Here is a 15331-nt window from a genome sequence, read left to right on the forward strand (position 1 = left end):
TTAGCAAAGTAGCCTAGCATGAAAGCTGAACAAACATCGACGTCATTAATGATATCTGGGCTCGGTGGTGTGAGATGCTCACCAAATATTACTACAAGCAGTCAGTAAAGGCCCCCTGAACACCCCCTCCGTTGGGCCACCAGATAACCAAAATGCAAATCTCTTCTCTTGACCATCTTACATAGTCCATGTACCAGCAGATGCTCCAGAAAAAGGCAAGGTAAACAACATCCAAGAAAGCTCAATGCCTGTACTCATCCAATCCTCAGGCTGGTGGCGCTGCCACTGGCACTGCCTAGGCTCCCTCCACCATTGCGATCCGAGTGCCCGCCGTGTATGTCGCCAACACCGTTGTGGCTCGATCCGACCATCTGGTATCCGCTGCTTGGTGCCGGAGTCCAGCTCCTCTCTGGGGTGGCCACTTGAGGCGGGAGTCGTCCTGCTACAGGAGGCCATCTTTCGGTGGTCTTCTCATCATCAACCACCACCACCATCCACACGCCAATCTGACCTGACTGGCCCAGGAGCGGAGTGCAATGAATCCACTTGTTCTTGCCTTGGTCGTCACCTTTGGTGACCCAGCGAACTTTGGCAGTCACGCCTCGTCCTTCAGCAAACGCCGTCGTCAATTCCTCCCGCACTCGATTTGACCCGCCGATCTTGCTCAAGAAGGGCGATTGAAGGATGCCAGGCAATCGTTGTGACGGGCTCGCAAAGAGAATTCGCAAAGAAGGGTATGGCCGTACGAGGAGATACTGCATCGCTGGTCAGTCATACGAGCACACTTGCAGGCTTCACAGACAACTAACGTGTTGATATATGCCACTCAACCTGCCATTGATGCTGGCAATCGATGGCACCATGGTGTCCGGGTCCTTGAGCAACAGTCGAGGTTGATGGTGAGACGAGACACTCTCGATGTCATCCTCGACAATTTCACGGTGCATCTTCCCCCCATGGCGCTTGATCGTATTCAACTCGCCCTGGTTGAGCATCTCGCTCAATTCCCGCAGCTCGTCGTTCTTCTCCGGGTTAGGCTTCTCGGGCAGTGGTGGATCCTCGCCCCGAGCACGCAGATCCAACAACTTGCGCAGGGATTCCATTTCGGCGCAGTCTTTGACAAGGCCACTCACGTCGACTTGTGCCCCAATGTGGTATCGGACCACGCCTCTACTGTCAGAAAGAGGAGCCATCATGAACAAGTTCACAAACGCAGAGCCGTCCCGTCGACTGATACCCCGTCAGACATGTCAAGAATCGCGTCGAAGTTACACTTACTAGTTGAGAAGGACTTCTTGATGTTGCCTGCCTGCTTTGAGGGCGTCTCGGATCCTTCGCAGACTGTGCGGGTTTGTCATAGGCCCCTGCAAAAACCTGCAATTCCGACCCAGAACATATGACATGCCGTACTGGGTCGTCCGATTGAATTCTGCTTCGCGTCAGCACACGCACAATGGGCCAATTCATATTCCTAAGGAGGCGTACCTTCTGAGGCGAAGACAATCGGGTTGTCGTGCCTGGAGGGATCTGTCAAACAAAACACTTCTGCCAATCCGTCTGAGGCCTCCCGCAACTGAGGCGAGAGCGAACCCGTTATTCGGGCGGTAATACTGTTGCTCACGACTTGTATGTACTGATGCGTGATGAAAGCAGGCAGTTCCTCCATCGCCAGAATTTCGAAAGCCTTGTGCGCCCGCTCTTCCAATGCCGTGTTGATGGTTGGCTTGACCGGCCTTTGTGTAAACTCATATCCTTCTATCGGGTCTAAGCCCTCGCAGATGGCGTTGGCATAATTGATGGCCCGTAGTGATTTGAGAGAGTCGAGATAGTGCACGAGCATGGGCACCGACTGGGGTCTGTACATTCCAAGGAAAGATGTGAACTTGAAGAGGTAGCCGGGGTCGGCAAAGATGACTTGTAGATGTCCCCTCGAGAAGAGGGCTTGTGTCTGTGTCTCTAACGAGAAGATGTCGCCTTGGTCTGGGGGTGCAGGAGCGATGAGGTTGAAGGACGCAGGATCGTCTTCGAGGATGGGCTCCAAGCTGTCGCCATTCTCTATTTGCGCGTTTGCTTGTAGGCGAGGCAGCTCTTGTTCCGCACGGCGACCACCATTGACTTGGCGTAGTTCATTTTCCTCGAGGGGTTCGCGTAGCAGAGCATCGGTGGAGTAGGTTACGGGCAGTTCTTTGGCCTCGGAAACGGCCGTCTGCGCCCTCGAGGCAGGACGATCGGTGGCATCGTGAGCGAGGAGGGGGAGGGAAGAAGAGCCCGGTCTTTCTGCGCTGAGGGATGAGGTGGCAATCATATCCGACTCGGGGTCAATGGGCGCCAATGGAATCACCAAGGTCGAATTCTCCGGGCCTTTCTGAGACCGTGGCTGCGATGGCAGGAGGGTTTGATCGATGGAGCAAGGAGCAACCGCGGATTGGGCTCGTATTTGAATGGCATCGGCTGGAAAAGGTACAAACACTCTGATGTTTGGCAGTGGGAGCTGGAGAGCGAAACAGATTGCGGTGAACTAGATGTGACAACGATCGAGAGGGCAGATCATGCTCGTCTGGTCTCTGGTCTCTGGGGGATCGCCTGCACCGCCCAAGCCACGGTGGAAAGAGGAGAGCAGCGAAACCACAGACGTCAAGATGCGGTGGAGGAGGACCGGATCGAGGATGGGCTTCACTCAGTTGGGATATTTCATGCAGGTACGGAGCGATGATCTTCCACTGGCAGCATTGGCACCGCAACGGCACCAGCGCCAGCACCACAGCGGGCCTGAAACATCAATCAAGCAGTTGCCCGGAGCTCCAGGAGTGAGGGAGACTGTCCCAATTATGGGGAACATGGTTTTCCGGTGTCTCTCTGCGCCTCGCTGGCCCCAGTGTCTGTCCTCCGCGTCCCAACCTACCGTCGACGCCTATTACCCAGCGATACTTTCTACTGAGGCTTACCGACGCCATATTCTGGCACTGCGCAGGCTGTGCACTCCGTTCCTGTCCAACACGATGCTTCAGCCGCAGCAGCAACAACATTTGCCAGGTCTATCTCCCAAAGCCTCGTATCCTCTGCCCAGGCATTAATTTTACTTACTCTCCTCAGGGTCAGTGGTGTGGGCGATGCGGTGAATCCCCGATTCCCCGGATGACGGGATCAATAAGCTCTGGCCAAACAGAAGAGACGGTTGACTGGGCCATCCTCCAGATATCGATCCATCCACCACCGCCCTCGACTTCAAACAACTCAAAGCATCTCTCCTTGACGCGAGAAGAAGCCATTAGACGGTCTGAAGGGTTATTCAGCCACACGGCAATACTATCCACTTTCCTTGGGCACACGTTCGATTGATTAGATGTCCCGGCACAATCTCATCAGTAATCGTCCTTCTCGCTGCTAATCTTTGGCCCAGCTGCGAGCCCGGGTCTGGGAATATCTAATACTATTAAAGATGGAAGAAGCGGCCCCAATATTACCAAGATACCTCGACGAGGTTGTTGATTTTGCTGATGGAAATTCCTATGAGCTGTTGAAACCTCTGGCAACTTATCGGTCCTGTCACGACGGCACTCCCGCCGAAGCACGAATAGTCCTGACTTGCCGGCGCCACAACGAAACCTCTTCGTCAGAGGACGAGTATGTTATGAAGATCAAGATCCAGTATGTTTCCAATCCTGCAGACACATTCAAGGCTGACTTCAGGCGTTGAGAATACCGGGAGGAGAGCGGCGACCTAGCAACAACCCAGAACTCGGCCCTAGTACTACTACAGCACATGAGCTCAAGGCTCTGGAAAGATTACAAGATACTCACAGCGCATTCACTCCAGTTCTGGTAAATTTCAAAAAGGCAGTCCAGCCTGCCGAGGGGCCATTGCCGGGGGGATATCTCACGTTCCTCGTCATGACAAAGATGCCTGGCGACTCACTCTTTAACATGTACTACTGGGGAATGACGGCCGAAGAGAGAAACGAGATCTCTCAAAAGTTCCTTGTCGCGCTCAAGTAGGTCATTCCACGAACCGAAGAAGAAAACCTTCGCCAAGTCTCGGTCATGCTGACAGTGGACAGGTGGATCTACGCCCAAGGCATAGAGCCGGTGGACTGCGGGCTGCGGAACATTCTGTGGGAGCGAGACACGAAGAAATGCAGCATTATCGACTTCGAACTCTGGCGCGAAACGGATGCGTCGGTGAGTGACGAGACAAAGGAACTGCAGAGATGGGGGCTTGCTCGCCAGCCAGCCGCCAAGAACCATTGGGAAGCCTGGAACCAGATGTTTCGGTAGATGGCTTTCATACAAGGTTTGCTTGCGATAGAGGTTGAGGCGAAGACATGCCAGTGCTATACAACCTGACCAGCAGCATCGCAATAGAATAGTAAATGAACATAAGCGCATCATCTACCTATATGGATGAGTGACGTCATGGCCAATGTCAACGCGTCTTAGAACAGTGCGCGACGACGCAAATATCCTGTCAGTATTTTCGCCATACAGGAAGCCCTACAGATACAACAACTACCTCTTAGAAAGGATCTCCATACTCTTGTGCTCTGGCCGCCGTGAAGGTGCGGTTTCGTGACCGAGTCGTCGCGTTAGTGCCGCGCTGGACGCGATGGATCTCGCCATCGACTTCGAGGCCGCGCGCCTCGCGAACATGCAAGAAAAACAAAAGCTGCTCGAGTCACTCAACTTACTTACCTCGAACGTAAAACCAGGAGACCTGGATGCAAGGGAGACGAAAAAGCCGCCCGCAAAGAGACGGAGAGGAGCCACCAGTCCCAGCCCAGCGCTGAAGCCGCCATCCAGGACATCTGCTCGAATCGCCGCGGCGGGCGGCCATGTGTCTTACAACGAGGACACCAAAGGCCCAGTCGACATAGACAAAGCCATGGACGACCGCTCATCGCGAGGAACAAGGACCAGAAACACTCGCAAGGCCCGAACCTCTCGCCGTGATCATCACTCTGACGCAACCCAACGCGCCTCATCAATCCCAAAGCCCCTCTCGCCCCTGCTACCCACCGACCTCCCCTCTCTCATTCAGTACTACAACTCGTGGACGCCCTCGGCGGGTCCGCCGACGCAGGACCCGGAAACGCAGGGCTACCACTTCGCCTCGCACCCGGCGTTCCGGCCCAACAAGTCGCCGCTGGACATCCTCCAGGAGGGCGCCTTCGGGGGCAGCTTCTTCGCGCCGTGGCACAGCCGCACGCTGGGGCTGACGCTGGCGGACGACCACCTGGCGACGCTGCCGGCGGGGTGGCTCGCGACGCTGCAGCCGGCGGAGAAGTACATCACGGCGGCGCGCTACGAGGCCACGCTCAACCGCCACGGCCGGGCGTGCGGGCAGACGCTGGCGCAGTGGGAGGCCGCCGGGTGGCTCGACTTCCGCCACGACCCGCGCGGCTGGTTCGAGTGGTACATCCGCTTCTGGCTCGGGCGGCGGCTCGACGACGGCGAGGACGAGCGGCAGGTCGGCCGGTGGCTGAGATGCGTCGGCCCCCGGGGCCGGTGGAGGAGGATGCTGCTGAAGAAGTATGTCGAGATGGGGGTGCGGAGTGTTTTTGACGACGGGGGTGGCGACGACGATGACCCAGGGGCCGGTGACGACCAGCACGAGAGCACGGTCAGTCCGGTCATCCACCAGACTTGTCTGCAGTGGGGGTATCAGGTCACACAGGAGGACTTGGACGATGCGTGGCGCGAGAGGAGGGGAGGAGCAGGATAACTATAACTCCGTGTTTTTCAGGACCAAATCGTCCAAGAGGGCCAATCAAACCCTCGTATATTGGTTCAGTCTCTCCATGAAAACAAGCGAGAAGAACGACGAAAAATCGAGACATTAACTTTTCTTTATTCGGGGACTCGACTAAAATATTCCGCTACGTGCGCTTTCATCCGCCTGCTCAACTGACAACATATCCAGAATGCGCGTAGCGGAGGAGTGTGCTCTACGCCGCACGATTAACCACTCTCGCCCAAGGGTATCGAAACGCAAAGAACGCCGCCATGATTAGATCCCACCTCGCCTGCAGGCTGCCAAAAAAAGAGTCATGGTGTTTGTGTTGGGAATGAGATTCGTGTCATTATAAACCCATCCCCCTTCTTCCTATAGTAAAACCTCGCGTATGATGATGCTTCCCCTGCTCTTGCTTGTCGTATCATTAAGCGAGGCAACTGCGGGTATGGGATGTTGGTTGTATATCGTAAGTTGGAGAGGGAAACCGTCAGCGTTCCTCTTTCGGTGGTCTTGCTCTTCCGCAAGCTTTATGCAGCGATCGCGGTCGGACTGGGCGCAGTCATTGGTCTCTGCGCCAAAATCATGTCCCAGGTCTGTGTGTTGAAGTGGACGTACGGCATTTCTAAATCTGGGTCATCTCGGTCACTGCTGATGATGTTGATATGAGGAACTTTCCCTCGAAGAACAAGCGACTGGGGTCGCTGCCTGATGGCGGTTGGGGCCAGGTCTGATTTGACATCGTTCCGCCGTTTGATGATGCTGGTAGACTTCAGGATCTCTTCGAGTGTGCATGCGGCGTTGCCTGCCGGTGTGATCGGGGCAACGTCGCTGTCCTCGTTGCTATTGGAAGACGCGCTGCTGACGGACGAATTGGAAGACTCACGAGACATGCTTGGTGGTGTTGTTGCCGATGTCTCCGATTCTGGTAGAGGAGGTAAGTTCTCGGTGTCGTTGGCAGCCATTTCATGGACAATGTCACCCTGAAGCTCTTGTGGTTCTTGCTGGTCCTCTTTGATTACCGGCTCAGGTTCGGCAGTAAGCTCCACTGGAGGAGGTTCCGACACATTACGAGCAACTTCATTCAGACCATTTCCGTAGCCTTCAATGTAGATTTCACAGAAGGAAGGACGCTTAGAAGGCATCTCATCCCTACTGGTCTGGCCTCCACGAGATATCAGTCTTCGGAGTGAGGCAGAGCGGGAGGCTGGCGGTGTTTTGATTGACAAAGAGGTCATCAAAGACCCGGGCAGATTCGCCGGGAGTGTGCGCCGACGCATCTTCGCCGATCTCCCTCTTGTCAGTGTCTCACCCAGCGAGGAAGATGACACATTGGTGTGTGAATAGCGGTTATCGGGAGCTAGCAGAGACTTTTTTTTGTTCAGGGTACGGACCTGAGGCAATGACGTTTCTTGCCATGGCTTTTGTTTGGGAGGCTGACAGCAAAGCGAATATGTTAGGTTGGAAGTGTTGCGTACTTCCTTCGGAGGCTGGGCAATGGAATGGAAAGTTTGGAGCACGGCATAAACCAGGATCCATCTCACTTTACGCCCTTCAATGGCAGAGACGCCCTCGAGATCATCGTCAACGGTCATCTCCTCGAACTCGGAGTACTTCCGGACCAAGGGGCAGTCCATGACCAATAGGTCTCGGTTCGAGGCACCAATCAACGCGCGTTTGTCGTGCGCTTTTCGTGTCTCCCTAAGCGCCTTGCGTTTTTGGATTGGATTCCAAGACATTCTTCGCTGAAGCTTGGGGCGTGGAGCTGAGCTAGCTTCCAGAGGCTCCGGTAATAGAGGTAGTGGCTGAGCAAGGGGCTCATAGGAGTGCTTCTTATCAAAAGCTTGGATGTTCTGAAGAGTACACACGCCGCCAGTCTTGGTGATGTCGTTTTCTTCCATATCCACCGTGGACTCGGGATTGACCAGGTGCTGATAGAGGTTCCGGAAGTCCGAGAACATAGTCGAGTATATGGTTTGTTGGACGACCTCTTCTTCGAAATCATTAGGGGGCCAAGAACCATATCGATCAAGGTAGAATGATTTGAGGAAAGAGCGGAATTTGTTGAGATGATCTCTCGCGGGCTGGGGCAGGCCGAGGAAGCTTCCTGAGACGTCGTTTTCAAAGAATGTGACGACGGATTTGTTGACCCTGTCCAGTCGAATGTCCATTTCCAGCCTTGCGCGATTGATGAGTGTCTTGGACTTGGCGCTCAAACCCTAGGAAATCGTTGGTTAGTCTTGATGTGGGCGGAAAGGAGCTGCGGTAAGGATATTGACTCACCGCATATTCGATGCTTGATCGAAGGCCACGGTGGCTCATGCCCACGCAATGGGCAAATGCGTCGACCCAAAGATCCTCGACCTGAAGAGCCTCGGCCAAGGAGAGCGATGCCAAAGCATGATCAACACACTCCCTAAAGTCCAGATACCTCTGATTCTCCGCAAACGACAGCACTTCCACCTTGTTCTGGGAGCTATCATCGGGCCGATAGACATCAACCCTTTTCTTCAGCGCCGCCAAAGCCGATCCCAGCGTCCGACCCGCCAGTGGTCGGTTGTACAGCCATGCGAAGAAGTTCCGTGTCGTAATGTGATGGTTGAAGATATCCTCGAGGCTTGCCCCATGAGGTGCTGGGATGTACAGTTCTTGTACTGACTCCTGAGGGTCACATCCTGAGCAATTGGGGAGGACACACTGCACTGCCGCGTGAATCGAGTTTCTCACCACGCAGCGGTCCACCAAAGACTCGAAGCCTCTGACTTTGAGGAAGGCGGTGTGAACTCGAAAGGCCGGTCCACGACTGGACTGACCCGGTTCACGCAAGTAGACGAGACAGTCTCCTGTTGGCCAGCATAGCTCAGGCTCCTAGAGAGTTTGACCTATGAGTGTCTCAAAACGAGGATGGGATTGGGGCGTGCTTGGGAGCAAGTGAGCACTTACATGAAAAAGATTGACCCAGTCCGTGGTGACTCGAGCTCGTCCATCCCATCGCCTCAGCCCGGCTGAGCGAATATCGTCGCGCGTCACGCGACCCTGAATGCGTCTCATGGTTGGGAGGTGGACAGGAACGAATGAAAGGAGATTAGAGCTATAAGGCCGTCGTGCAAACGAATGTATGTCTCATCCCTGCCGAAAACATACGAGGAGGGATGAAAGGGGCAGTATGTACAGGGGGAGGGAGGAGAAAAGGGTAGGTAGGGATGGAAGATATCTTTCAACGCTGGAAGGGCAGAGCAGAGTTGATAGCGTTGCTCCAGGGTAACACGTAAAACGCCGCTTGGCGGTGAAGACGAGGTCTCGACTCAATGTGAGGGGATTTGATGTTCAATTGCGCATGAGGCTTGAGTTGCAGGAGCTGGGAGTTTGACAGTAAAGGGCAATGAGCGACGGGCGGGGGTGGCCGGCGACAGGGCGACCAAGGAGGAAGTGAGGAGGAGACGGGATGGGCAAGCCCAGAAAGTCTCTTTCCGCCACAACAGCCCAATAAGCTTGTCATGGACGTTGGAGAGCTTCAGCAAGATCACGCCCAAGCTCGCACGCGGTTCTGGGAGGGAGGAAAAGTCGAGTACGTAGTGGTGGTGGTTATTTGGCATTGATGGTAGCAGTCATGATGTGAGAGGGTGGAGTTTTGGGCTTGTCCGACTTGTCGCTTTGGCCAGCCACTGAGGGGCCAGTGCCTGTCGGAGCTCAGGGAGGCGCTATGCCTGGGGGGGACTTGGGGGGCACTTGGGGGGGCTTGGGGGGGGCTTGGTGGGGGCGGTTCTGACGTGAAGAAGCCTCCACTGTTGGATCGGGGCTCGCGATCGTCCCGAGCTCAAAGTCCGTCCACTGTAGATCCGACCTTTTGTTTTTTAGTTAAAGCCACTGACTACCGAGTCCCCTCCCAGGCTACCCTCCCTCTGGCCAACCAGTGTGACGCATGCCTGGCGGTGGCCTCGTGCGTCTCGCCAAAAGAGTCCGACCAACAGGGAGCTACCCAAAGGCTCAAATTCAAGGACTGGGTTCCATGAGCCCCGGCGCCATCTTTCCCCCCCCCCCAAAGCATCATCGTGCCTAGATAGCCTAAGGAGGTACCTATCCTACTGCACTGCAGCAAGGATACCCTTCTACAACCCATCTGCGACACACTTGCATTGCCCTTGCTGACAGTCCTTTTACCGCCATCGTTACTTGTCTTTTTGGTCTCTCGCTTCCTATCTCGGATCCCCAGCCAGCACGCAGACGCTCGAAAAGGGCTCAATCTCTTGACAAAGAGGCCGGTGCGCCGACCTTTGACGAAATCCAGTTTAGTTCTCTCGCTTGGTCTCAAGCAACCAGCGCATCACTTCCTGTTTAAGCACACTCGACCTCGACGACCACCAACAATTGCCACCTCACCTAGGCCACTGGCCATCACCTCCCGTCTCCGACAACGATCAGCGCTCACCCTCCCCCCTTTACTCGTCCTTAACTCCTCCTCTTGCCATCGCTTGCCGCCTCGTGTTCGTCCTAAACGGCAGTTCCGAGACCCGGCACACAGGAAACACGCGCACCGTCTCTCGCGTGTTGAGGCCCGATCGGACTGCTGGTTGGGAATTACAAAGGCGAGCCCAAGGCCTCAAAAAAAGCATAATTATAGTAACCCCCCCGTCAAACAACAACCCATCTCGGCCGTGCGTCAGGCCAAGAGCATCTGATACTACTTGGAATATAGCTGAATAGCATGACACCGAAATAATGCAGTGCAGTGGGAAACCCCGGTTCCCCCCTTGTAGCGGCTTTTGCTCTGCCACCAGTTCGTGCTTTCTCCGAAGGCTGCTCGCTACATGATCCTTGCGACCGACCAGGACGGGGGTGTGGTGCGACATAGGCGAGGTTGCCGGGGCTCTCGCTCTCGAAAGAGTCCCTACAATTTCAGAGCCAGCAGAAGCGCCAGAGCCTATCCCCGTGTCCCGGAACTTATCAATTGGGTCCCACTGCTTCGGACCACGGAATTGCTTGCAGTCAGTGCTAGCCACAGACTTTTTGAGTACACGTTGCCTGCCCCGTACCGAGAGTAGCACCAGTTAGTGGTTATGATGTTATGTCAAACGTGCCCGGCAGGATTGAAGCGGGTGAGCTGGCGGGTTTAGTTGTTGTCAGAGCGACACAGTACGTAAGACAAGGAGGATACTGAGATGGCCAATATGGCTGGATCTTCGACTCTGGAGTGCCTGGACGCGTTGACTGGCTGGGAGAGCAGGAAAAGATTGGCATGTTTAATATCAAGGAGAATTGCGGTTAAGGGTCGTGTTAGCACGACATACTTTGTAAACGGGCGAAGATAAACGGGAGCTCCTGTCATTGGAGGGGAAGCTCGCCCAGGGCATGCCAAACCCCTGCTATCGACACGGCGGTCAACGTTCGCCACCTGCGCCGGAGCATTTTCTGTCGAGTCAAGCTGCAGCTCGTGCTCTGAAGGACAGCAGAAAAAGGGAAGAAGAATGTCGATCAGCCTTGGTCTGTCGACAAGTCGAGAGATAGGCCACCTGCAGTTTTACGTTTTGGGAGCTTCGTGGAAGATGCCGTGTTGCTAGAAGCATGAGCGCCAGGAACGAGGCTTGCATTAGGCTGCGACACTTGTTCGCTGTCCCTGTCTTCGGGATTCATGTGGCGCCATCTTTAAACCCCGAAGAATCAATTCAGCCCTAGAATCTTTTTTCTAGATTCGGGAAGCTCGCCGATCAGGGAGGCTGTGAGGCTTTGGCTGCCAAAGTTGGCAGCCCGATGCTCCCGAAAAGGACGGCCGAGAACCCCCTGGGCACTTATCATTGTAGTGCGGTATCAGATTTCGACGAGCACTCGAACTTCACCGTCCATCCAGTCAACGACTCCAGCGCTCAACAGCGCAACCATCCACTCTCCGTCTTCCACCACCGTCACCAGGCCGTCGGTGAGCCACACCTTGACGAGTGGACGGCGATGCACGCCAGGAGCACCTCCTGTTCTCGCCGGCAAGGTGTACCTTTTCTCCACCTCGGCAAGCAGAGCTGACAGACTAGGAGCTGCTTCTGGTGTCAAGCTAAACCGTGGTATCACTCGTCTCAGTGCTCCGCCAGTATTTGACACCACGTTGACATGGAGGACGATTGATTGCTTGAAAGTTGTGATCGGCTGTGACACATGTGGCGACAGGCTGGGGATGTCTTCTTGCACTGCTATGGGCGTATGGACCCCAGACTCTTGGTCCACGTAAATCGTCTCATGAACCTTGCCGTCGGACACGATAGACTCGTCCACAGCTGCTGGCGACTGCTCCTCACCCGATTCTTTCGCCGACCCTTGTTTCCTGGTCGCCGCAGCATAGATGCGCTGGCGCTCATTGGTGACCATCTTCCTCATTAACGGCATCATTAGCTTTATGATGGTCTGGCTGTCGTGAGGCCAGAATAGGGTTCTGTGAGGTGCTCCGGGAATTCCCTCTCCCGCACCAGGTGCGAAATACCTCTCCCCATAGCCATGGACGGAGAGAAACTCCTCAACGCAATTCCACAAGTTTAGCTTGGCCAAATCCGAGCCACCCGCATTTTTCTTGGGGCCCACAACTTCTCTTCGCTCAGGATGAGCCTCGTCCAGCATGAACGCCTTGGCAGCAGTCTGAAGCCGCAAGAAGTTCTCTGGAGCCAGCTCCAAAGATGCAAACACCTTTCCCAGCGGCGGCCTGCTGTGTTTCCTACTCTTGGATGAAGGTTCTCGGAACAAGACAGACGCAGAACTCTGAAGGTGCGCAGGACTCGACGCAGCTGCGGGATCAGGGGCATCTCCAACGCCGCCTTCATCTAGTGTATGAACGTGTTCAACGACATGGTCATCTCGTTTGCGCTTTCCTAGCGACGACGGATCGCGAGTCTGTTCGTCGGCGGCCGCAGTTGCTGCTTGTACAAGACCGGCGAATTGAATGTCTTCAGGATAGTCTGATGCGTCTGCCATGAGCTAGACTTCCACAGCAGCTCCTGGCCGCTCAGGCGGGCCTGCCGGCCTGCTGCAGGTCAGTGCGTAGGTATGTGTTCGAGATAGAATAACAAGATATCGTGCGGCGAGTCCAATCGCAGTAGGCAGGGCGCGGCAAGATGTTTGTGCTGTTTGACACGCGGTGAAAGCAAACAAATTCGCCCAGCAAAATGCGGAGGAGGATCAGCGCGTGCAGGCATTATACTTTGCACTAGTCACTACGCAGGTTCCGGCTTGCCGAGCTCCTGCCAAGGCCGGGAAAAGTTCTTCCGGCCCGCTGATCAATGACAACAACATCATCTCCCTCCTCGCTTCAACAGCGTCGCTTACGTTCTGGCTGGCTGTTATACGGGCTGCTAAACATGTGTTAGGCTTGGGAGGTCTGTCTTTGATTCAGTCGTCGTCTTGGAAATCATTTCTGTGGCATCTTCACCTGCTTCGACAATGTTCACGGCTACCAAGCTCCAAGTTGCCACGTACCTGCTTGGCGTCTGTCCCTTTTCCATCGCGTTTCTGGTCTTCCTTAACTCCTCAGTCTCGTTTGTTATAACGGACCTCATTGGCAGGGAGCATGGCGTCGGTGATGCCGTTGGAACTCTGGGATTCGCTGATGAGCTGGTGGCATTGGTAGCGTGCCCAGTATGGGGCTTGCTCTCTGATCGAATGGGCCTACGTCTTGTAAGACAACCCCTTTGGCACTGCCATGAGCCACAGAACTGATTCCGGACAGGTCTGCGTTGCAGGCTACCTGATCATTTGCCTGGCTCTGGTTTTATTCGTCCAAGCCAAAAATGTTTATCCTGAGCTGCTGTTAGCGAGATTATTCTTCAGCCTTGGGGGTGCTGCGGCATCCACCATGGTCACGGCAATTCTACCTGCCGTTGCAGCACCATATACAGGCCACCTAGCCGACCACCAACGTGCCGGCGTCACTGATGGTGGCAATGGCCATGCTTCGAGCCCGTCGATTGAGTCGGAAGTGACGATCACACCCGCAAGATTCGTGTCCAGATCCTCGCCACGCAAAAACGTTGACTCGATGGCAACGGATTCAGACGTCGCTGGCTCGACGAGTCGAGTTGCTGGATTCGTGGGCATGTTCACCGGCTGTGGTGCACTGATCGCCCTGACTCTCTTCCTGCCCCTTCCGGCTAAATTCCAGTATGCAGGTATTGGAGAAAAGGCTGCTCTGAAAGACAGCTTTTACATCGTGGCTGCTGTGGCTTTCTTGCTGGCTATCTGGTGCTTCTTTGGTCTTCGGCGTTTACAGAGTGACGCTGAAGATCATCCCTCGACCTCCTCCGTCTCTCAGGGCAAGGGAGGAACCTCACGCTTCACCAACGCACTCACTCAAATGTCGAATAACTTTCAAACCTCTATTATGGCAGGATTCAAACGCTCCGAAATAGCCATCGGGTACCTTGGAGGTTTCGTGGCCCGTGCTTCTTCCGTTGGCATTTCTCTTTTCATTCCCCTTCTTGTCAATGCAATGTTTCTCTCATCCGGCCTCTGTGTGGATCCGTCCTCCAGCGACGATCCAACTGGTCTGCCGGACATTAAGAGAAGGTGTCCTCGGGCTTATGTGGTTGCGGCAGAACTGACGGGCGTTACGGAACTGGTAGCACTTGTCTTTGCTCCTGTATTTGGCTACTGGTCAGCAAAGGCGACGAGAAAAGAGATTCCGCTCCTGGTGGCCTCACTGGCGGGAATAATCGGGTACCCTTTGTTCGCCAACGAATTCGATCCTGACGATAGAAACACATCGAAACGGGCAACAGCATTCGTTGCTGTTTCCCTTATTGGAATCAGCCAGATTGGCGCCATTGTCTGCAGCCTGGGTACACTGAGCAAAGGGATACTTCGCAAAGAAGCAACCCGTCGGCCCAACACCCTCGAGCACGATGGCCAAAGAGCTGATGCTGGCCCTGACGAGGCAAGCCCCCTTCTGACTGCCACGCAACAGGGAACTAGAGAAGTGCCGTTGTCAGCTTTGAAGGGCTCTGTTGCCGGCGTTTATTCATTCTACGGAGGGGCTGCGATACTGATTCTAACCAAGATTGGGGGGCTGCTGTTCGATAAAGTCACTTTGGCTGCCCCCTTCTACATCATGGCAATATTCAACGCAATTCTGATGGTGGCGTGTATGATCTCGAGTCTCTGGAGGAACAAGGAACATACGACACAACAAGGACCCGGGCGGCTAGGCGGAGGCTAGTCATCACTATCCTCGGGATTTTCCAAGCATACCACTTGAACTCGCTTGATCCAACTGTGGCGAACTCGCACTTCACTGCGCCGAAGCCAATCTGCTGTTCCCCGGGTTGAGCTGCTCACGCGAGGGAAATCAGCTTACAAGGATATACCGCTGCTCAGACTCCCAGCCAGGTTAATATGCCAGCATCCGCCTCCAGCGCCTTTCGGTCTCTCCTCTTCCGATAGCAACCTCCAAAATTCCCTGTGGACGTCTCCAAAGCTTCTCCAGCGGCGGTCAGTAGCTTCTCCGCTCGAATCTAAGGGTTTCCCCCGCAAACTTAGCGTCATGATCAGCGAAGCTCTTCTTTTCGGCAAACGTCAACAACAATCTTGCTCGGCTTCTGCTTCACCGAACTAAATTCACGCCTACGATATTTC

The 15331-nt window shown here is 54.8% G+C and overlaps 6 protein-coding genes across 6 annotated transcripts; 3 read left to right on the forward strand and 3 right to left on the reverse strand.

Moving 5' to 3' along the window:
* Positions 1-13: 13 nt before the first annotated feature.
* On the reverse strand, positions 14-2670 carry PV07_11391 (uncharacterized protein). The gene is made up of 4 exons (XM_016398825.1): positions 1486-2670; positions 1279-1429; positions 810-1230; positions 14-755 (listed from the first exon to the last, which is right to left on the reverse strand). The coding sequence occupies exons 1-4, from the start codon at positions 2303-2305 to the stop codon at positions 255-257; spliced, it is 1893 nt and encodes a 630-aa protein (XP_016243387.1). The 5' UTR covers positions 2306-2670; the 3' UTR covers positions 14-254.
* A 386-nt stretch (positions 2671-3056) lies between these two features.
* On the forward strand, positions 3057-4417 carry PV07_11392 (uncharacterized protein). The gene is made up of 3 exons (XM_016398826.1): positions 3057-3648; positions 3699-3992; positions 4059-4417. The coding sequence occupies exons 1-3, from the start codon at positions 3440-3442 to the stop codon at positions 4273-4275; spliced, it is 720 nt and encodes a 239-aa protein (XP_016243388.1). The 5' UTR covers positions 3057-3439; the 3' UTR covers positions 4276-4417.
* A 186-nt stretch (positions 4418-4603) lies between these two features.
* Positions 4604-5719, forward strand: PV07_11393 (uncharacterized protein; the record flags this gene model as incomplete). The annotated part of the gene is made up of 1 exon (XM_016398827.1): positions 4604-5719. One exon carries the CDS (start codon positions 4604-4606, stop codon positions 5717-5719), a length of 1116 nt encoding a protein of 371 aa, XP_016243389.1.
* A 130-nt stretch (positions 5720-5849) lies between these two features.
* On the reverse strand, positions 5850-9309 carry PV07_11394 (uncharacterized protein). Its single transcript, XM_016398828.1, has 3 exons — positions 8672-9309; positions 8012-8596; positions 5850-7947 (listed from the first exon to the last, which is right to left on the reverse strand). The coding sequence occupies exons 1-3, from the start codon at positions 8777-8779 to the stop codon at positions 6259-6261; spliced, it is 2382 nt and encodes a 793-aa protein (XP_016243390.1). The 5' UTR covers positions 8780-9309; the 3' UTR covers positions 5850-6258.
* A 1800-nt stretch (positions 9310-11109) lies between these two features.
* Positions 11110-12823, reverse strand: PV07_11395 (uncharacterized protein). Its single transcript, XM_016398829.1, has one exon. It carries the CDS (start codon positions 12677-12679, stop codon positions 11534-11536), a length of 1146 nt encoding a protein of 381 aa, XP_016243391.1. The 5' UTR covers positions 12680-12823; the 3' UTR covers positions 11110-11533.
* A 321-nt stretch (positions 12824-13144) lies between these two features.
* On the forward strand, positions 13145-14915 carry PV07_11396 (uncharacterized protein; the record flags this gene model as incomplete). Its single annotated transcript, XM_016398830.1, has 2 exons — positions 13145-13378; positions 13431-14915. The coding sequence occupies 2 exons, from the start codon at positions 13145-13147 to the stop codon at positions 14913-14915; spliced, it is 1719 nt and encodes a 572-aa protein (XP_016243392.1).
* Between the last annotated feature and the right edge of the window lie 416 nt (positions 14916-15331).

Source organism: Cladophialophora immunda (genome assembly GCF_000835495.1).
Source record: "Cladophialophora immunda strain CBS 83496 unplaced genomic scaffold supercont1.7, whole genome shotgun sequence".
NCBI classification, from domain to species: Eukaryota; Fungi; Ascomycota; class Eurotiomycetes; order Chaetothyriales; family Herpotrichiellaceae; genus Cladophialophora; species Cladophialophora immunda.